The sequence below is a fragment of the Myotis nattereri genome (genome assembly GCF_964212035.1).
Source record: "Myotis nattereri genome assembly, chromosome: 2".
Lineage (NCBI taxonomy): Eukaryota > Metazoa > Chordata > Mammalia > Chiroptera > Vespertilionidae > Myotis > Myotis nattereri.
Genome location: NC_138076.1, coordinates 23,795,241 through 23,817,662, shown reverse-complemented (window position 1 = coordinate 23,817,662; position 22,422 = coordinate 23,795,241). Strand labels below are relative to the sequence as shown.

At 44.6% G+C, this 22,422-nt stretch overlaps 2 protein-coding genes across 2 annotated transcripts in view; both read right to left on the bottom strand.

The window, feature by feature from the left end:
* Positions 1 to 165: 165 nt before the first annotated feature.
* HTRA4 (HtrA serine peptidase 4) lies at positions 166 to 10,517 on the bottom strand. The gene is made up of 9 exons (XM_081085214.1): positions 10,025 to 10,517; positions 9,257 to 9,356; positions 7,908 to 8,112; positions 6,715 to 6,909; positions 6,256 to 6,288; positions 4,030 to 4,144; positions 3,598 to 3,655; positions 3,108 to 3,203; positions 166 to 358 (listed from the first exon to the last, which is right to left on the bottom strand). Exons 1-9 carry the CDS (start codon positions 10,506 to 10,508, stop codon positions 193 to 195), a joined length of 1,452 nt encoding a protein of 483 aa, XP_080941340.1. The 5' UTR covers positions 10,509 to 10,517; the 3' UTR covers positions 166 to 192.
* A 2,527-nt stretch (positions 10,518 to 13,044) lies between these two features.
* PLEKHA2 (pleckstrin homology domain containing A2) overlaps positions 13,045 to 22,422 on the bottom strand; it is a 57,424-nt gene continuing 48,046 nt past the window's right edge. The window contains exons 11-12 of the mRNA XM_081082918.1: positions 15,111 to 15,188; positions 13,045 to 14,725 (exon numbers count right to left, since the gene is read on the bottom strand). Of these exons, the coding sequence (XP_080939044.1) occupies positions 14,363 to 14,725; positions 15,111 to 15,188 (441 nt within the window). The 3' untranslated portion in view covers positions 13,045 to 14,362. The remainder of the gene's footprint in view (positions 14,726 to 15,110; positions 15,189 to 22,422) is intronic.

Sequence of the window (22,422 nt, the reverse complement as noted above, 5' to 3'; positions counted from 1 at the left end):
AGTCCGTGTGTGTGTGTGTGTGTGTGTGTGTGTGTGTGTGTGCGCGCGCGCGCACGCGCGGTCGTACTTAAGCATTCATTTTCCTTTATAAGAAAGATCTTAAAACCCCTACCCATCTTTGGCACATCTTCAATACAAACCAGGTAATGTAACTTTGGGTTTGTTAGATAATTTATCTTTAAATCAAGATACTTAATCAATTATTTCAGGTGTGATTGTCAGGATCAAAGTTTGACTTCCCCGACGAACCATCATGGAAAGGGAATCATTGTCCTGAACAGCTTCAGTAACATCGGTTGTGGTAGTAACAGGTTGCCCATTTATGCTGACAATTACATCGTGGTCTCTTAACCCAGAGCTGGAAGGGGAGAAAAAAAGGAAAATGAAACTCTAAGAGTTTTACTCATCCCAGCTAGAATTTAATGTCGAACTCTTACGGTACTACTATTTTGCTGGTAATAAACACACCAACCAGGAAACCAGAAATAGCCTCAATCCTTTCAAATATGAGGACTGTTCTAAGATAGGCTGTGAAATCTCCTTGAAGACAGCAATCCTACTTACTTTCATAAAATTAATATTCTACCACAATCAATCATGTGAAAAAGGTTTACTCCCCTATATTGGATTTGGTTTGGAATAGTTTAGCTTTTCATTTCTATTAATCTCTGACCTCTGTTAACCTGAAGCATACTCCCATTCTTATGAGCAAACATGAAAAGCCCAGTCAATATGTTTTTCCCTAGACAGCTACACTCTGATCAGTTTGATTTGACAGCCCACTTACCCCATCTTCAACCGTAGTTTATGGTACGAGAGAGTATGTTGAGCTATACTATTAAAAGCTCTGTTCCCAGTAAGTCAAAAACTAGTCACCCTTCCAAGTCTAAATATCTAAGGCTCTGATTCTAGACTCCTTTTCCCCAAAGCTGTGACTGTATGCAGTCCCCTACATAGCTGTTTCACATAGAATGTATATCTTAGACACAGAAACCACCTCCGACATGCAATAAATACATAGCTATGCTGTTGACTTGTCTTAAAGTAAAAAATAAGCTGGAAGAGGGACATAAAATTAAATGACTGCAGGAGAAGCAAGAGTAATAGGATTACCAAGATATGTGGAATTTATGAAAAAATAGGAGAAATTTAAAGCAAGAGGATGTGAAGAGAAGTTTGAAGGTAGACAGAGCTACAAGCATGGAAAGCCTTTAGCACAAGGTTACTTTGGAAGGTGACTGGTACTGTGCACAAAGGGAGAACTCAGTTCATGGTAGTTCTGTGAGTGGAAAAAAGAAACCTGCAAATTATTGCTGAGCCCAAATATGAGGCTCAGACAGGATAAATGTCCCACCGCTTGTAAAAGGCTAGGATTTGATTCCTGGTCTTCAGACTTGAAAACCCTTCTTCTTGCCACTTGATCAGTGTGCCTCTCAGAAGCAAGAAGAGCAGCCACGAAAGCAGGATAATACAGAGGTTAACTTAGGTTCCACATCCCTGCTGTCTGACTTACTGTGTAATTCACATTGACCTCTCTCTGCCACAGCTGTGTCCTCTATAAAATAATACCTATATCATAAGACTACTGCGGGCTCAAACCAAGCATGTAAAAAATATTAAATGATGCCTGACATATATTAAGTGGTTAATAAATGCCAGCTGTTATTATCATAATTATTATTATTATTAGATGTAAGTGGCTGGAGCCAAAACAGATTTCCGGCTCAGCAGTGACATCAAACAAGCAGTAATGCCCACATTTTAATGTGCATCCAAATCAAGGAGATCTTGTTTACAATGCAGTTTCTGATTCAGTGGCAGGCCTGTCATTCTGCATTTCCCAAAAGCTCCAGCTGATGCTAATGCAGCTGGGCTACAGACCACATCCTGAGTAGCAAGGCCTTGGAGAGCTGAAAGAAATAGCTTTGGCCTTGAACCAGAAGTTAAAAATAAGGATTGGGATGCAGGGGGGGAGAGGGGGCGGCAGGGAGGGGGCAGGAACTAAGGCTAGGAAAGCCTGTGACAAGCCAAGTTTAGTAACATGAGACCTAACACTTAGCTATTCTGAACAGGTAGTACCCTAGGGTTTCTTGCCCCCTACTAAAAGCGTTGCTGTAATCTAAACAGATTATTGAGCTCTTGAAAAACAAATACAGTGAGAGATACTGAAGAAGCTTAAGAGAGAGACCCAGGAGAGTGATTGTTGGACAAGCCACCTCTGCTCTCAGTAGTTAGTGTAAATGTTCGAAACAACACCAAGACTGCTGGAGCATCTTTGGAAAGCTACTCTAACCTTTGCTTGATTTATTTCTTTGTTTATTTGTTTACTTACTTAGTGCTGCCGTCTGATACTGTCATCCAGAGTTCAAAGACAAAAGTATTTTAAATTACCTAAAGTATGTTCCTAAACTTTTGATCCTTTGGATTCTTCTGATTCTTAATAACTAAGGTATTGAAAGGGCAGACTTGGGGATCCTAGCAAAATTAATTTAGACTTAGGCTATTAACTCACATCATGCATTCTTGGCTTAAAGAGAACCACCGCCTTCCAAAAAGAAGGCCCTTAGAGTACACAAGTCTAAATCAGCATGACTATCCACATGCCATATGTAGTTTTAAATTTTCTGGTAACCACATTTTTTTTCAAAAAATTTTAAACAGATGAAACCAATTTTAGTAATATATCTTATTTACCTCAATATATCTAAGCTATCATTTGAACATGTAATCTTTTAATAATTACTAGTATGTATTTTACACTCTGTTTTAAGTCTTTGAAATCCACTAGAAACAATGCACAACCATAATATCTTATAAATGCAATGATTACAGTACAAGGCAGTTCCCCCCCCCCGCCCCCCCCCCAAAAAAGGTGTGTTTCATGGAAAAATATTTTACGTGCTTCTAGTTTCTTTATTCAAATAAATTAAAATTACATAAAATTTAAAATTCAGTCCATCGGTCATACCAGCCACATTCCAAGTGTTCAATAGCCACATGTGGGCAGGGGCCACGGTGCTGGACAGCCTAACTCTAGGTCCTACATTTGCCACGCACACATCTAGGGAGAACAAAAGAGGCTGGGCAAAGGCCTGGCTTTCTCTTACCTTTCGGCAGCTGTTCCCTGAATCACCTCATATACAAAAACCCCAGAACTCACAGCGGGGAAATCTGGATCTTGCCTTTTCATTTCTCGAAGAAGGCTAAGAAAAGTGAGAAGAGATTTCCCGGTCGGTTAAGAAGCATAGCAAATTGATCTCCGGAGCCCCGGGCAAAGCCTCCGAATGAATCTCAGTAAATATTCTATCTGCTCTCTCAAGGCTCAGAGTGGCCAGAGAGGACTCCATCAAGCAGGTCACCCTTATTCTTCCCAGGTGTGCTCTGAGTCTCTATGCCCATGCCTAGAACCATTGGACGTTATAAAATATAGGCACGTGAAAGAAGCTGAGAAGTACAGTGGGTGCTGGTGCATCAGTAGAGCCTATGGCCACAAGGGCACCCAGCTGTAATCCTAACCCTTTAGTTTCCCTGGCAAGCCTGTCCAGCTACGGCTTTTGCTTCTGAAAATGACCCAGACGTATTCAAACCCACACTTACTTCATAGTGAGGGGCAGCATTCGCAGACCCAGATACTTCCTTTGTGCAAGAGCCTTTCCTGGAAAGGAAAATTATAATGTGTTACCAACAACAAAACTTCTCTCCTTTCAGCGATCCTAAAAGAGTCACAGAACATCCTTCCATCATAGCTGCCCTCTCAGGCTGCGCCTCAGAGAACCTTCGTCATTAGTACAGACCGTCCCCCACTCACCTCCCCATCTCTGCCCCTCGGGTTTCCTTTCCACAATAGTCCAATCCAAATGTTTCTGGGTACAACCCATGCCTGGTTTTGTGCCTAGTCCTTATATTACTGCCCGAACAGCCATTAGAGAAACTGGGTACCAGTGACAGCATTCAACAGAACCGTCTCCACAGTAGACTGAGTGCCCCCAAAAACACACAAGGGGAAGAAAAAGTCCTCCCTCCCCTTACCTTTCAACTGGCGCTCATGGAATTCCGCCAAGAACTCTCGAATTCGATCGGAGGGGATTGCAAAGGAGATTCCCGCGGTCACCTTCAGTGTATTTATGCCAATCACATCACCATCCTGGCAGGGGAGGAGATGTCATTCAGTTACCAAGTTGTGCAAACTGAACAAACAGGAGGGAGTGAAGTGAGTCCCTTAGGGCAGGGTACAGAGGGGCTAGCGGAAAAGTGGGCTTCTCCAGTCCGGATCAATGGATGTAGGTAGGATAGTAGAGGGGACCTACATGTGCAAATTGCTATGGAGGAATTTTTTTAAAAATCTTGAGCTTATTTTTCCTTGGCAAAATTACTCTGATTTTATGTATATTTTTAACATGTCTTTATTGATTTTAGAGAGAAGGGAGAAGGGTCGAGAGATAGAAACATCGATCAGTTGCCTCCTGCATGCTCCCTATTGGGGATCGAGTCCACAACCTGAGCATGTGCCCTGACTAGGAATCCAACCAGTACCCTCTTGGTTCATGGGCTGATGATCAACCACTGAGCCACACCAGCCGGGCTGAATTACATTGATTTTCAGTGTGAACCACAGTTTGTTATTTGACCCAAAGAAGAGAACAAGGAGTATTTGCCTTTTCATTCCTTAAATGAAACTAAAAATAAACATGGCAAAGGCAAAAAGCTGTTAGATTTTCAGCAACACTTCAATGAAACTATCCGTAAGAATTAGTAAATTGACTTTCGGAACAAAGCCCTACTAAACCAAGGCTATGAAGTGAGAAATACTTTCCTCTTCATGCACTTCATCATCCTCTAGCCTTGTTAGGTAATGGAAAGGGTAAAATATCATATTGTTTAGTTTAATATTTAATACTATTAAGAGACAGATTATAATTCAGTAGGTCTGGAGTGTGGTCTGAAATTCTAGTAAACTCCTTGTCCACTGGAGAAAGAAGGCACAAAAAATTGCATGCAGTGTCATGAATAAAAAAACGTTCAATAACGTCACACACAATTCATCCTCCTACAAGTAAGTGTAATATGTAAAGATGAACCAAATGAATCCGCTCAAAAACTCAGAGAGCATGACCACAGGCTGCGTCAATGAGCACGGCGCTCTCGTGTTTTCACATATATTTGAGCGACTAGAAACGCTGGCATTGCCACTAGAGCAGCGGTTCTCAACCTGTGGGCCGCGACCCCTTTGGGAGTCGAACAACCCTTTCACAGGGGTCGCCTAAGACCATCGGAAAACACATATATAATTATATATTGTTTTGGTGATTAATCACTATGCTTTAATTATGCTCAATTTGTAACAATGAAAATACATCCTGCATATCAGATACTTACATTACGATTCATAACAGTAGCAAAATTACAGTGATTAAGTAGCAATGAAAATAATTTTATGGTTGGAGGTCACCACAACATGAGGAACTGTATTGAAAGGTCGCGGCATTAGGAAGGTTGAGAACCGCTGCACTAGAGAGACTGAATAATTTTAATAATTAACTACATGACAGAACATGGATTCATGGTGTGGCTTTTCTGTCATCTGTAAGTGGGTCAAGACTAAAAACCTGGACAGGCCACATCCTGAAATTAGCATTTTGGGATGAGAGACAGTTCTTCATATGCGGCAGCAGGGAGTCTTCAAGGATATACATTAGGGGGACATTACATAGTACAATTGGTCATTTGACATAAATCTGGGTTTAGTACCCAGGACCTTTGTTAACTGTCCAATGAAAATGGAAAGCGGCCCTGACTGGTTTGGCTCAGTGGATAGAGCATCGGCCTGCAGACTGAAGGGTCCCAGGTTCAATTCTAGTCAAGGGCATGTACCTTGGTTGCAGGCACATCCCCGGTAGGGGGTGTGCAGGAGGCAGCTGATCGATGCTTTTCTCTCATCGATGTTTCTAACTCTCTTTCCCTCTCCCTTCCTCTCTGTAAAAAATCAATAAAATATATTTAAAAAAAAAAAAAACAAAACAAAACGGAAAGCGTGTTGAAGAGATATAACGTGTAAGCAAACCCTAGTTGGGTGAGATCACACACCAGGATGACAAATCCATTGTAGATCTTAAGTTTTCCTAACCATTTGCTTAGGATGCAGTCATAGAAAAGCATCCCACCACAGGTCTCTGCGCTAGGATTAGTCTGCACCATGCAACCTGTCAAGTCTTTACAAGGAAGAGACATGAAGCAGCAAGGAAAGTGGCCACTTACCAAGTTCACCAGAGGCCCCCCAGAATTTCCGTGCTGGAGACAGAATTTGAAAAAACCATCAGTACTTTTCTCCTTGTCAACTATTCATAGTTCCTAAACAGATTTACCAAAAACAGCCCGCTCTAGTGAGCTCCTGTTCCCCCACGGCAGGCAAAGTTGTCCTGTCCCCCCATCACATCAATACTGGAGTCACTGCAGATAAAGAACAATAGCAAAAGGACCACCACTTCCTACGGCAGCGGTGGCCTCTGTGACAGACCCTAACAGGCCACCCAATATCATGGATGCCAGCTATCATATCAAACAGGCTGAAGTCTAACAAAATGGCATTCCATCCCTCTCGTAAGGATCTAACTCAACTCGGGACATCTCCGAAAGGCCAAAGGGAAAAGGAGGCGCTCTGACTGCACTGCCCCTAAGCATCTCATGGGCTCACAATGGCCTTCCCAAGTGACTTACATTTATTATGGCATCAGTCTGGATATAGTCCATGTCTGAATCCTCCAGCCCCAGTTCTTTGCCCCCTCGCTGTGTAGTGCTGACAATTCCTGCAGTCACTGTGTTCTGCAGAGAAAATGGACTGCCCAAGGCCACCACAAACTCTCCGGCCCGCAGGTCAGATGACTTTCCCAGCAGCAATACAGGAAGGTCAGTCTGCACATGGGCAAGAAAGGATGGGGAAGATCAAGAATAGAATCAACCGGTGTTTATGTACAGCACATATATGACACAGTCTTTGTCACTTGGCATTTATAATCCAAGAATCACCCACCCAAACTCTCACTTGTTAAGATGATTGGGATCGTCTCTAAAATCTAAAGGTATTGCTTTATATAAATTACTATAAATAAACCAACAGTGAAGTTACTGATGAACATAAACTGACATTAGCAATTTACTTAGCACAGGTCCAGCTCAAAAGTTGACAGTCAAAATTAACTGGCCACAAACAAAGCTGATCACCCAGAGCAGTTCTTCTCAAATTTTAATACATGAGCGAATCACCTGGGGATCTTAAGAAAATGCAGATTCTAATTCAGTAGACCTGGCTGTGGTCTGAGATTCTGCATTTCCAGCAAATTCTTAGATGATGTCAATACTGCTGGAGTGCAGACTTCACTTGGTGTAACGGGACCTCAAAGCATTCCTTAGCAGCTCTGAATTCACTGTGATCATTCACGCTGCTCTAAGACTACTCTAAAAGAAGTTTCCAGAAGCAGCATCTATTGAAGAGGCAGTGAAGGAGAAGAAAAAGAAAAAAAAGAGGCAGTGAAGGAGAAGAAGAAAAAAAAAAGAGGCAGTGAAGGAGAAGGAAAAATAAAAAAGACTCGCTCCTCCCTGCCATAGAAATTGTTAGGGATATACAGACTGGCATGGAAGAAAATAAACAGGCGGGCTAGAAGGGGTCAATGGGAGGGAAAGGGGGACATATGTAATACTTTCAACAATAAAGATTTTAAAAAATTAAAAAAGAAAGAAAATAGAAGAGGGACTAAAAGACAACCAAAAAAAAAAAAAAAAAGGAAATTAGAAAACAGCATATGCTAGTTGAAAAAATGTGTTGTAGGTGGAAGGGGGTGGAGAAGAAAACATGAGCAAATTGGTGAAAATCCCTAAATACGCAGACTCTGATTTAGACCTCCCATACTCACTTTTGGCTCGATCTTAATCAGCGCAAGATCCAGTTTATGGTCAATGTCCTTGACAGTGGCTTCATACTGGACCCCACTCTGGAGCTCCACCTGGATTCGCTGCCGGTTGGTGAGGACGTGGGCATTGGTAACGATGAGCCCATCCTCAGACACTATGAACCCAGAGCCACTGGATACAGGAATATCCTTGCCGTTGAGAGGTGACCTGTCTCAGTAAAGACAACAGCGCAAGCAGAGGACGGAAGAGTCAGGGGATGCACCACAGTCTGGAGACACGGAACCTCACAGGTACCAAGCATACCTCCAGCACAGTTTCCCAGACACTTTTCTTTTCCCCGTGTTTTCATTGTCTCCGGGTGGAATTGGAGTCTGCCTGTTCAGTGGCCTGCTCATCTCCTGGGAATCCCACTGAGAGCTGATTCCAACTCTCCTTTTCCAGGCACACTCCCTCTTCAGAGCTGATCAGAGCAGCAACCCTCTGCTTCAAATAGGCCTAACCTGATCACAATACCATGGTCAAGAGTTGACCTAGGCCAGTGATGGCGAACCTTTTGAGCTCGGCGTGTCAGCATTTTGAAACCCTAACTTAACTCTGATGCCGTGTCACATAGAAATTTTTTGATAATTGCAACCATAGTAAAACAAAGACTTATATTTTTGGTATTTATTTCATATATTTAAATGCCATTTAACAAAGAAAAATCAACCAAAAAATGAGTTCACGTGTCACCTCTGACACGCGTATCATAGGTTCACCATCACTGACCTAGGCAGTGGTTCTAAACCTTCTGGCCCTTTAAATACAGTTCCTCATGGTGTGGTGACCCCCAACCATAAAATTATTTTCGTTGCTACTTCATAACTGTAATGTTGCTACTGTTATGAATCATAATGTAAATATCTGATATGCAGGATGATCTTAGGCGACCCCTATGAAAGGGTCGTTTGACCGCCAAAGGGGTCGCGACCCACAGGTTGAGAACCGCTGAGTCCTAGTGCCAAATCATCAGGGCCCAGGCAGGGAGGGAGCCCAGGGAGGCCGGTTCCTGTTTAGGTTCCACCATTAACTGGCCTTTGACAGAGGATTTCCTTCCACAACAATGAGGGGGCTGAGCAAGATCATTCAGGTGCCTTCTACCTCTTGCCCCTGACCTTCAATTCTGTCTGTGGGAGATGAGGGAGAGGGAAACCCCGGCCACCTAAGGGCGCAGGCGTACCCAGATTTGGGAGTCAGAACCCGTGTCCCTTCTGCACCTTCACCGGGTTCCTGGGCCGCATTGAGCCTCACAGTAGCGGACCTGGAGCGGAAAGTCAGCGGGGAGTGGACGGCCGCCGCCTGCCGCCTTTACCTCCGAAAGAGCTGCAAGTGAACCACAGATGGCGCCACCTTCTCCACCACCTCTGCGATGAAGTTGTAGTTGCTCCTGAGCCAGCCTGCGCTTCTGGTCCCTGTGAAGCAATGCTCCTTTACTGGGGGCGATGGGACCCTCGCCTCCTGATCCTGCAGCAGAGGTTCTCAACCTTCCTAATGCCGCGACCCTTTAATACAGTTCCTCATGTTGTGGTGACCCCCAACCATAAAATTATTTTCGTTGCTACTTCATAACTGTAATGTTGCTACTGTTATGAATCGTAATGTAAATATCTGATATGCAGGACGTATTTAGGCGACCCCTGTGAAAGGGTCGTTTGACCGCCAAAGGGGTCGCGACCCACAGGTTGAGAACCGCTGCAAGGGGTCCGATCTCAAATCTCTCAGTCCCCCCATCCCCCTCTCTCCACTTTCCTCCCTTCCCTTCCTCTCTTCGGTCTCCCCCGTCCTGTATCCTGTGGTCCCACTCCCGTAAGGATGCGCCTTGAGGGAACTAGGCCCGTCACCCGATTGGAAAGAAAAAAAAATTAGAAGGGAAGAGGACATTTAACAGGTGTGAGGAGGAAACTGGGGGGAGGGGGGAACCACATGGGGACCCGCAAAGAGACACCCCAGGAGGGAAGAAAATCGGGAGCAAGAAGTGGAATCCCTACGGCCAATGGAGCAGGGCAGAACCCGTGGAGAGCTGCGCCATTCAAAAACGCTCCTCCCGAAAGTTCCAAGAGAGCACAGGGCCGGCACCCACCTCGATCCCTGCAGTCGCCCTTCTGCACCGGCAGCGCCGGGAGCGCACCACGGCGGCGCGCGGCGCGGTTCTCGGCACGGAGCGCGCACAGGCTGGGGTAGGTGCGCCCGTCGCTGCCGCACACGGCCGCCCCCGTCGCCGGGCAGCCGCAGGTGCCCAGCCGGGTGCCACCCAGGCGCCGCGGGCGGAACGGCGCGCTGCACTGCAGCCCCGGGGCACAGGGCCGGCCGAGCGCCCCGCCGCAGACCTCGCCCTCGGCCGCGGGGCACACGCGGCAGCAGCGGCAGCGGTCCTGCATCGGCGTGGCCCCCGAGGAGCAGGTGGGCAGCGGGGGGCAGCGCATTGGCTCGCAGACCGCGGGGCAGAACGGAGAGGGCCAGGTCCTCTGGGCCTCCACCCTGGGATCGGGCACCGGGGGCAGCAGCAGCAGCCACAGCAGGAGGAATTGTCCCAGCCCAGCGGGTTGAGGCGAAGGTCTAACCATGCTGCTCCCTTCTTCCTCCCACTTTCCCAATTACTTTACCCTGGACCCGCAACCACTTTTAAATGAGCAACACACTCCCGGCCAGGGTGCCGCCTCCACCAGTGCCAGACTAAGGGGCAGAGCCTGGCAGACCTCTCCACATACACACCCATACAGCTTCCCACCGCTCGGCCACATCCACCCCCCAGGCAGTGGTGAGAAGTGCGCAGTAGCCCGACCCTGAGCAGGGACCTGCATTGTGAAATCCATAAAACCAATAGGGGCAGAATGACGAGCCAGTACCCACCCACGGTGGGCATTAGGAAAACACACCACATTTCAGTATCCTCATGTTTTTTATTACAAAACAAGCCACAAAACAGTTTTAGAAAATTAACTTTTTTGCTACATACCAATTCAGAGAGCACATAACATGAGAAGCACAACCATTTCCATGCACTCAGCTCAGTAGTTACAGCGAGTGCATTTCACAGCTGAAACATACTGGTTCGAAACACAGAATCATGCCACACCTTCCTAAGCAGTGGGGAAAGGAATCAAACAGTTCAAACTCTACCTAGATGAGTGATGGTAATTGACTGCTGCAGGCAACACGCAGAGAGAAAGGGAATGGGTAGAAATGATTTAATAAACGTAACCATTTCTGACATGTTCAAAGTTTATCAATGAAGCTGATTTGGGGAACTCTATTACCAAAATATTGTTACCTCCATATGCTTGTTTATTTAGTTGTCAGTGCAAATAGACATCAAATCCCACTGCTCCAGTATTGAGCCTGCTATTTATTTACTGGGTCCTTTTAGCCTATGTCAGAGCAGTTATACTCAAAAAAAGTGGGGGGAAAAAAGCAACTTGTAAGTGAACTACAAAACTGGACCTTAAATCTACTTTCTCATGGGAATCTTCCAGCATTCTACCCAGAAACAGATGTGTAATTCCAACATTTTGACCGGAGGTCACTCTACTTAATGTATGTTTATGTCGTCTCACAGTATCCAAAAAGCCCAATTCTGTTTACCATCAACTGACTTAAGGGAGCAAATCCGTAAGCTTTCAAAAGCAGTGGATGGTGAATAGTTCAGCTCCAGGGAAGACCACCTGAAGTACTGTTACATATAGAGTGAGTCAAGACGCCGCCAAATGTCTTATAAAAACAGCACAACTCAGAGAAGGTTTTTATTCCACGAAGAAAATGCAGTGCCTTTTTTAGTTCCTTTTATTTTATTTTTTAAAACTCAGTTTTATTCCAGAGCCTATGCATTTAACTACTAACCTATAGTGCATCCCCACCCTATTTTTTGCTTTGCTTCCATTTTATACATTTAAAACTAAATGCTTTTGTCATACATATACCACCTTTGGCTCACATGTGTAGTGACATTAAAAGGCTGTGCTGTGAAATTGGCCAGAAGGTAAGAAATAGGGACACAAAAGGAATTCTAAAATAAGGTTTGAGAATGAGAATGCTTTCAGGCTTCATTGAAGATAATTATATTTACCTGGTGTTGGAACTACATTAATATGTTCTAACATGGAATTTCTAAGGAATTGCCAACTAGAGTCCCTGTTTTTCCCCATCATAATAATACAATTTGGATTTATAAGCATGTTCAATTTAACACATTCTCAAAAAAGACTAATGAATAAGAAACATATCAGCTTATTATAATGGCCAATTAATGTAGCAGTAGTATTCTAGCAGAGAGTTTAATTTTAAAGAGAGAGAGAAATGGATAGATTTTTACAATTTACACACCAAAAAGGTGGCAACTTTCCATGAGTTAGGGAATGTTTAAAGAGACCTCAAAAGTCTCTAAATTATTTCCATTAATTCAGTATGACTTATTGTGCACTTATTAGCCAAATAATTTTCTTGAGGAAAACTGGAAAATGAAACCAGAGACAAAGAGCTTTAAGAATTTGGAATGACTTTTGGAAGTAGGCTACTTGAAGTATGTTGTAACCTCCACCACTCACAAATAAATAATTCCCAAACCAAGGGTTTCTAAGGACAAAAGTGTGTAAGAGTCTGGAGAGAGAGAGAGAGAGAGAGAGAGAGAGAGAGAGAGAGAGAGAGAGAGAGAGAGAGAGACCCAGTAGTAGATTTCCTTTTTATACCAGGACCACTATGCCAAGCAATTTAAGTGAAGTATAGCTCCAACACAGTGCAGTCAAGAATAGTTCTCAACATGACATGGACTTCAAGGAAAGAATGGCTCCTGAAAGAAACATTAAGATTTCCCTCAAGTCCCTAAGGATTTTCTGATCACATCTTTTCACCTCTGCATTAGATGTGGACATAAGCAGGGAAAGGGATTTACTTAGGTAAAAATACTTCTCTTAGTCTCTTCCACAAGTCATTAATTTTATAATTTAAAGATATAATTAACTGACCTAGCTGATAAAAGTTATAGACAGAAATGAGTTACCTTGTCTCTCCCTTTAGGGGACCCTGAGCAGTTCACCATACAAGTTGGATAGACAAATCCTTCCAGGGGCCCCAGAAATAGTTTTTTGTTTTGTTTTTTGTCTTTTTGCCAAATGGAAGAAGGTACACCCTGAAATTTGGGCGGGAAATACAATCTATGCTTTTCTACCTGGGACATCTCTAGTCAGCAATGCATAGCCTCTAAATCAGAGTTTCTATGCAGTTTCTATTTTATTAAAAATATAAATATCTATCAAGATTATCTTTCTATCCCTCTGCTCTTAAGTACACAGAACACCTCATCAGATTACAAGGTCGGATCATGCAAGAACATAAGGCTTCTTTCAAAGGACAACACAAACAAGAAAAAGCAAGCAAATATGCCAGGGCACACAATATTACAGCACTTACACTTAGACTACGTTGGACCATGAAAAACAAGCTGTGAGGCAGGATTCAAGATAATGTCTACGCTAAAACAGGCCTTTCCTTCTGTTTGGAAAACATGGATCAAGAAAACTTAGCTGGATGAACTCTAATCCATCCCTTCCCAGCATCTGCTTCACAGCAAATCTAAGACTCTAAAATAGAGATCTGATCTATCACACAGTGAATTATCATACAAGTGTCAACTCTCCACACATTCCAACTAACACCGTATCAAGGGAAATGTCTGTTCTGTTCTCAACAGTCATAACATTTAACACTGATAAACTCATCCTTGGGGCTGGACCCAGAAACCAAGTGGGCAAGTCTGTCACTCACACTGGCAGTATTTGGGGTCAAAGAACATCTACATGAGAACAGAGTCGTTCCCAAAATTGACTGATGTATTGAATGAATCATTCCCCATTCCTTACAAGAGGTCCCTATTTCGTTCTCTATGGGGATCTTCCCTGATGGATTAGCCCCCAGATTTTAACACCTCCCCTTAGAATGGATCCCATGAAGCAGAGCCTGGGTCTCCACCTCTCCTCTCTCTGTTTAGGTGGGTTAGTTTCCACCCTCCTACTTCACAGTCAAACTTCAGCCAATACAGAGGAATAGGATAAAGCCAGATGACTGGCCTAAGATTCCGTGTCTGTCCTGAAAACAAAGGGAAGGAACTAAAACTAGGACAAGGAAATAAAACTTGGTCAGGGACAAAATTAGACTTCCAACCTTCTCTCATCAGGACGACCTTTCAATAGTCGGACAAGAGGCAACCTGATCTCCATTGAGCATGACCTAGTGATTTTCCCAAATTAAACACACCACATGGATATTTCTTTTTAAAAAGCCAGCTGGATGGGCCCCTCCCATACAGCATCCAAAGGAATATGAGCGGCATAAAGGCCTCTGACTATCCTCCAACAGATAGGAAAACAGACATGGCTTCCTTTGCTTGAGTCCTCCCTGTCCCTCCCTCCCTGGGCGCTATGCCTCATCACACATCAGAAGTCCGTATGTTCTCATCATCAAGGTTGAACATAAATGGCTTCTCCTTGGGGTGCTGGGGCTCCGATCGGTGCCTTATCCGGGAGCTGGGCAATGCCCCGGAAGTATTGCTCTCCCCAAGTCGAGACGTGAACAAAGCGTCCTCAAGAGTCTCTTCAGGTGGATGTAGCTTTTCCCCGGCCTGGGGGACAGGTGTCCAGGGTTGCCAGGAGGAGGCCACCGAGGGGGCTTTGCAGAGGGCTTTCTTCTCTTCCACAGGTGGCCGACCTCTGCAGAAGACAGAGGTGGGCCCACCCGACAGGCTGGAGCTTCCAGAGCGAGTCAAAGAAATGGATCGAGAAAAGGACATTTCCTACAAAAATAAAAGGGAAGAAAAAAAAACAAAGGAAAGTGAGGGCTTTCCTGACAATGTTTATCCCAAAGCCCCACACTGAGTACCCACCCCAATCTCCGTCTCGTCGTCCAGAGACATTTGTCTACAGAAACCAAGTAAGTCCACAGGGACTCACTGCAGACTTGTCAGTCTGCCTGGCAGGGAGCTGTGCAGGGCACACCTACCCGACCCTACCTCACCTCCTCCAAGAACCAAAACTAAAAAACAAATATGTGCACCCAAGTCAATGGACAGAGAAAAACAAACAAGTCAGCCTGCCTACAGCCCCAAATAAACCCTGCCCACTCAAGGACACGCATCTCCCAGTTGACAGTGACTATGCGACAGAAAGGAAGTGACTTACTCTGGGGTGGCACTTGAGGGCCTGGACAGCTGCCCTGATCTCTTTAATCCAGCTGTGCATGTCTTCTGGGCTGTCCGCCTGCAAAACACCCACAGCATTTACACAGGCATCCTGGGCACCATGATTTCAGCGCTCAAGGCTCTGACTCAGTGCTAAGTTCATAAAAATCACACCATTAGAGCTGGAAGAATCTCAGAGATCATCTCGTCCAGTGGCTTCAGACTTTTGAGGACATTTTTTCGGATTTGACACTTCATAAATAAACCAGCTCCAAGTGGAGCAGCTCAGCAGTGGGGCAGAGGTCACGAGGGCGGGGAGAGCTTAGAGGCCCCTCCCCTGTTGAACTCCTGGACCCCCTTCTGGAACACAGTCGGCCTGGTCCAGCTTTATAGAAAATGAACATGAGGCCCAGGAAGTCAGAGCTCGAGGTCTATGGACCCTGGTCTACATTCCAGTTCTCCTGCCTCTCAGTGCAGTCATCTCTCCATTACAGATACCTGAACAGAATATGCGTATTTTCAACTCCGGTCGCATTCAAGCCAAATCCTCTGCAACGCCTCCCAGATGTGTATCATCGCCAAGCAGGGCTTCTCTCAAAACACAAACTACCTGAGTCTGCTCACATTCCCCATCCAGGCCTCAGAGTTGCTAGACTTGGAGTGCTAAGCTTAAAAACATGTAGGACACTGCTAAACAGTAAAAAAAAAAAAAAAAAAAAGTATTTCCCCCAGAGATACCTACTAAGCCCAGAAGGGGGCAGCAGCGACTCTGTGAAGAAAGGAAGAAAATCTAGAGGCAAAGCCACTGCAAGTGGAGTCCTCCGAGTTCTGTGTTTTCCAGCTTTATAGAGGCTGAATTCTAGCGAACCCAGCAAAAGTTTACTGAGGCCTTCTTCAGTATTACACATGGCATCAGGTGCTGGCACAAGATGGGACCGAGACTGAAGCCTTGACCTCCAGAAATTTATATTTGTTAACCTCTCTCTGTCCCCCTGTGCCTTCCCCAAATGGTTCCATCCCAAATCACAAGTGTGGGGAAAAAAAACCCACAAGTGTGCATCTGTATATGCAAACACCACACCCCAGACTGCAAAATTGTCCACATACCACCCTCACTTTCCCCATCCCCAAAATGATTCTTTCTCTTTGCGTTATATCAAAATAATACATAATGAGTTTTTTTAAAAACCCTCAAACTTCATCCCTACCCCTTTCTGTCACCCCAAACCAAGCTTCCTTGGTTAGACATGTACAGGAGCAACTTGCAAGGGAAATGGTGTCACACCCTGAACACCAGGTCAAAAGTGTGTAGCAACAAGGGCCCAAGGGGAACAGTTCTCTCACGTGCTAGAGCTGCAGCTTTACCTGCACCCTCTCTCTCCGGACTTTTCCCAGTTATTTGACAAGCTGGTGGTTCCCCAAGAAACAGACAAATCCATCCCTAGTCCAAAAAAATAGTCAGGGCAAGATCTTCAAGATTCTTCTGGAAGGTGATTTACTAATATCAGAGCTAGCCTGTCAACAAGTAGAACTATTGGGAGACTTAAATAAGCCCTTGCAGGTAAAGCAGTTTGAACAGTGTCTAATGCACAGAAAGGGCATTATAAGCATCCGTTATTTTAGTATTACTATTACACATGAATCCTTAAATTCCAACATTATAAATATGTTCACCACCGTCTCCGAGACTCCCCCCACCCCTCATTCTGCAGACAATTCCTACCTAAAGGATCAAATTATCAGGATCAAATAAGGTACCATATTTGGGAGGGAAGAAGGGTTATTTCACATTGGAATGAGATGGAGGTAAATTGTCCAATAGGAGAAAGGCATTTCTTAGAGATTTTCCTTTGAGGGAAGCAGAGGTGTTTTGATGGGGGTTGGGGGGGAATGATAGAAGACAGCGGGGAAGACAGAGATGGGAGCTGAGGGAGAGACAAAGGCCTCTGACATCACATAGGGATCTGGGAATCTCATTAAGCAAATTGCAAGAGCCCCATGCTGACACTCCGATAATCCGTGTCCAGGACTGTTAAGTTCCTTCTACTCCTTCCATCATCCTAGCAAATTCCCGCACTGTCAACTGTTACCCCACACGCCCAGGCCACCGATTTGATTGCCTTTTGAGACCTCACCAACAAACTCTCATACAACTAGCCTAGGCCTCTTCACACCAGCCTCCACTTAGCCAGGAGTCACTGAATCACAGGAACCTAGGAATCACCTGACTTAACATCTGGGGATTCAAGACCAAGAATCAAAATCCTCTAAAATGCCTTCAGATCATTTCCAACTCTCCTCTAAGATAAATAATGCTGTTAGTCACACCTTTATGCATAAAGCTTTTTCATATTTAAGATTCTTCAATTCCCGGAGAAATCACTAGATAAACAGTATGCATTCCTTTCAGGCTCTTACATTTGGCCAGAAATGTTTCTGGTCAACTACAAGAAAATTTCATTTGCCAACAATATATTATTTTCTACATGTACCCTTGCAAGAACTACATATTATAATTTTTAAAAATCTTTTCTAATATGATAGGCAAAATAATTCAATTTCTTTCTTAAAACATATAATAATTAATAGAGATGGAAATTGTTTGCTAATTATATGTTTCTCTAATTCTCTAGTTCTGTTTAAGGACATTTTTTTTCTGTCAGATAATCCAGCTAGTTAACCCAGCCATGTTAATGTTAATAATAACAAACATCAGGAAGCATTACTTTAATGTTTAACTAATAAACTGTTATTTTAAAATATTAATCAAATAGAAAAGCAGATACTGTAACTGATCCCACGAGAAGAAATAGAATATTACTTTATTGACATCACAATTACAGTCTCTATTAATCATTTTATGAATGGGATTCACTGACAACAAACATTCCCTAACACCTCAAAGGTTGTATGCAAAAATGATGGTGTATGTATATATCTATCTTTTATGAAAAGCCTGTGCTTAGCATTAATCAAGAATTTAAAATACCTTAAAACCATATCACATAGGTAGCTTTATGAACTAGAGGTAAAAAAACCAGCTCTGAAGTTCACCCACACCATGTGAGTCACCAAGACTAAAAAGTATTTAAAATGGAGAACATGAGGAGACATGCCAAACTCATGCCCGCATCCTCTCCTGGTGTGCTTAAACATGTGCAATTGTTTCTGGTGCTTGGTTCCAAAAAAAAGTAGGGTTTCTGTTCTTGAGGGCAGTTTCCGAGGTGGGGGGAACAAAGGGCATTAAAATGGACCACTGCAGTCTTCGATTTAATGCAGCCCAGTGAGCTTTCCATGAATACCTACTATGAGCCCAGCAATTCAACAGATGCAATGGTCTGAAGCATGGGGTTTGAGAGGTCATCAATAAAAGGCCTCCAATATGAACTTCTGGTGCTTCCACTGCAGCTGTCTAAAATTTTTAGGCAACTCCTTCTTCATTCTATTCCCAAACTCTGCCCTCTCTTCCCAACAGCTAATCACACCTGCCCTGTGCCCAAGAGCCAGCCCATCTTTAGACAGCCTTGCCACATGACAACCCAGGTCATATACACTATGTAGTTCTGAGTGATGTCGTGTACCTTGTAGTTTACATTAAAACCGTAAGTATCCAAAGAGTTCCAGCCCAACACTCTGCAATCCACGTGTGAGCCCTCTCAGTACAACTTCTGTCCTGACACAGTCCTCTAGTGCTGACAACTGGGCTTATGCCAAGTCATCAAAGCCAGTCTGCAGGCACTACATTAGTCATTTCAAATAACGAATCCTCTTGGCTACCTTATACCCTTGACCTTCTATGACTGGGAAATGGGGAACCTCGCTTGGCTTGTATTCCAAAGACTAAAACCTCATTTTGAGCCTTTGTTCAAAAGTGAGAACCATCTATCTACAGATTAGCTTGCTAGCATCACAAGCTTAGATATCTGATTACTGCTAGATTCTGGATCTTTGTCACCACGATCCATCTGCCAAGACACCCAGTTCCCCCAAGCTGGTTTTTCCCCAATCCAGAGCCAGACGACCCTCTGCATCTTGGGTTCTGCACCAGGCTGCTTGTCAACACAAATGAGTAGGTCTCATCCTAGCCTCCGGTGCCTCCGAATCAGTCCCGTAACTCACCAGGTTTATGATCTCAAAGTGAAGATGACCTCAGACATTGCGGAGAATTAAGTAATATGCTGCCTGTAAATTGCTTAGCATTGTGCCTAGGAGAGCAAAGTGGCCAATAAATGGTCTAGCTTTTTATTAACACAAAAGAAATACTACAGTGTGAGAGATCACACATGTGACATAGAAGGTAAACCTGACATAGAAGGTAAATGACCAACATCTAAGTAGTTGGAATCCAGCCCCATTCTGTTGCCCAAGTCTCTTCTGTCCAAGAGATTAATTTCCTCTGCATAGGTCTCCCTTGCTCTATGGCCTAGCTCAGGGGTGGGCAAACTTTTTGACTCGAGGGCCACAATGGGTTCTTAAACTGGACCGGAGGGCCGGAACAAAAGCAAGGATGGAGTGTTTGTGTGAACTAATATAAATTCAAAGTAAACATCATTACATAAAAGTGTACGTTCTTTTTTTTTTTTTAGTTTTATTCATTTCAAACGGGCTGGATCCGGCCCGCGGGCCGTAGTTTGCCCACGGCTGGAGCTACTTAGATACCGGGACACACGGTTCTTCAAAGCAGATTTACTGAGCATAACACCTTAGGAAGCAGATCAGAACCAAACTATATGAGTAGTCACTATATTCTTTCCCTTTCTTCATGAGACATGGTTTTTATTTGGAACAAATGACCGAAAGACAAACTGTCAAACTTATTCAGATTTAGGTATATACGAACTTTCTCAAAACTGAAAGAAATGAGCCTGTGATGTCAGGAAGTTCATGAAAGTATTTTCTTGCAAATGATGAATTCTGAGCTTTCAAAGCAAAAACTAGAATTTTAGAAGACTTATATCTACCTCCATGAGTTCGAAGGCTTTCCATATTTAAAGACTTGTTGATGATGCTGATGCTAATATTAACAAATGTGATTTAAAAAAAAAATATATATATATATATATATCTACACTAATAAAAGAGAAAAATGGTAATTGGTGTACGGCGATACCGTTTTCATTGGCTAATCAGGGCTATATGCAAATTAACTGCCAACTAAGATTGGCAGTTAACTGCCAACAAGATGGTGGCTAATTTGCATATGTAGGCACAATGCAGGGAGGCAAAAGGGAAAGCAGGAAGAAGCCCCCTGCCACTGACAGTGATCTGAAACCCAGGGGGGAGGTAAGAGCTGGAGGACAGGGCAGAGAGAGAGAGAGAGAGAAAGGGAAAGAGAAAGAGAAAGAGAAAGAGAAAGAGAAAGAGAAAGAGAAAGAGAAAGAGAGGAAGGAGAGGGAAACATTGATGGGTTGCTTTCTGCCCTGCCCCCCAGCCATGATCGGAGAATCAGGCGCCTTTGCCGCCCTGGCCAGTGATAGCAGGAAGTAGGGGTGGAGCCAGCGATGGGAGCTGGGCACGGTCGAAGCTGGCAGTCCCAGGAGCTAGGGGTGCCTTGCCTGGGCCTAAAGCGAAGCCCACGATCGCGGCGCCCCCCGCTGCCACTGCAGGTCCCCGCTGCCTGGGCCGGACGCCTAGGCCAGAGGCATTAGGCCTGGGCAGGGGCGGAGCCTGCAACCGCGGGGAGCTGGGGGTCCCCTGCCCAGGCCTGACACCTCTGCCGGAGGCCTCAGGCCTGGTCAAGGGGCCGATCCGGTGATTGGTGATCAGAGGGTGATGAGGGTCAACTCCTCTAGCCGAGGCATCAGGCCTGGGTGGGGGGCGGAGCCGGGGATTGGGGGGATATGATGGTCCCCTTGCCCAGGCCTTAAGCCTGGGTCAGAGGCGTCAGGCTTGGGCGGGGGGTGGAGCAAGCAATCAGAGGGAGATGGGGGGTCCCCTGCCCAGGCATGATTCCTGGGCCAGAGGCCTCAGGCCTGGGCGGGGGCCAGAGCCAGTGATCGGGGGGAGATGGGGGTCCCCTGTCCAAGCCTGACACCTCTGGCGGAGGCGTCAGGCCTGGGCAAGGGGCCGATCCTGCGATTGGAGGGTGATGGGGGTCAATGCCTGAGGGCTCCCAGTATGTGAGAGGGGGCAGGCTGGGCTGAAGGACACTCCCCCCCCCCGCCCAGTGCACGAATTTCATGCACTGGGCCCCTAGTATATATATAAAAGGCTAAGTGTCCATCTGTCTGACTGGTAGCTATGACGCACACTGACAACCAGGGGGGAGACGCTGAACTCAGGAGCTCACTGGCCATTTAAAAATAAACGGCACCAGGGCACCGCGGACCTGGCACCAACAAACCAATACTCGGCTTCCCCCAAGTGGGACACAGGCCCCACCACCACCCTGAAGCGATACCCCATTAAATTGTAGCCAATGCTGCCAAGACCCCATGGCGCAAAATGTGGCCCACAGCCCAGCCCAACCCAGAAACAGTCACTATGGGTGCCAGGTAATGATGTCACGTAGTAACACCCGGCTTCCACTCCTTAGCGACTAGCATCCTTGGAGTTTCTTCAGCCCAGGAACCTGACTTGCTTTATAGCCAGGTGCAAACATTTTACAGTTTAACCAAATGTGTGTGAAGCGTTTTCCCATGCCTCATCTCATTTGATCCTCATAGAAGTCCTGGAGTAGACAGATAGGAGACTAGGTATAATCCTATATTCATTAGCAAGATGTGAACAGTGCTATTAAAATATTTCTTCTAATTAATTTCCTTTCATTGTGCACGAATCTGGGCACTGGGAGATTAGTTATATAATAAAATGTGCCCACATTTGGAAGATCTGCATAGCTCAGTAAGACCATGATTTTCCAAATGTCCTATGCACACAGTTGCAAAATCATGCATTGGTAAAAAGGATTCATTCAAATGGAAAAACTAGCCAAAGGATTTTAATGTAAGAGTATGAAAGTTTATTATTATTGGCTTCTGATTCCACATTGCATCTAAACATGAAGAAACTACCATTTGCCAAGTTTTGGTATAGAATCAAAGAAGAATATCTACAATCACCTGAAAAAGCTATTAAAATACTGCCTTCTTTCCAAATACGTATCTGTGCAGGGCCAGATTTTCTTCATATTCTTCCATCAAAACAACATATGGCCCCAGATAGAATGCAGAGGCAGATATGAGAATCCTGCTGTCTTCTATTAAGCCAGCCATTAATGAGATTTGCAAAAACAAAAAACAATGCTACTCTTGTTGCCTTTTTTGTTTCAGAAATATAGTTCCTTTTCATAAAATGTTGTCTTAACACAAATC

Coding starts and splice junctions, on each gene's coding strand:
- HTRA4 (XM_081085214.1), bottom strand. CDS start 10,508: ATGGTTAGACCTTCGCCTCAACCCGCTGGGCTGGGACAATTCCTCCTG. Junction 6,289..6,714: donor AGACTGATGCCATAATAAAT/GTAAGTCACTTG, acceptor TTCTGTCTCCAG/CACGGAAATTCTGGGGGGCC. Junction 4,145..6,255: donor GGGGGCCTCTGGTGAACTTG/GTAAGTGGCCAC, acceptor CTCCCCTGCCAG/GATGGTGATGTGATTGGCAT.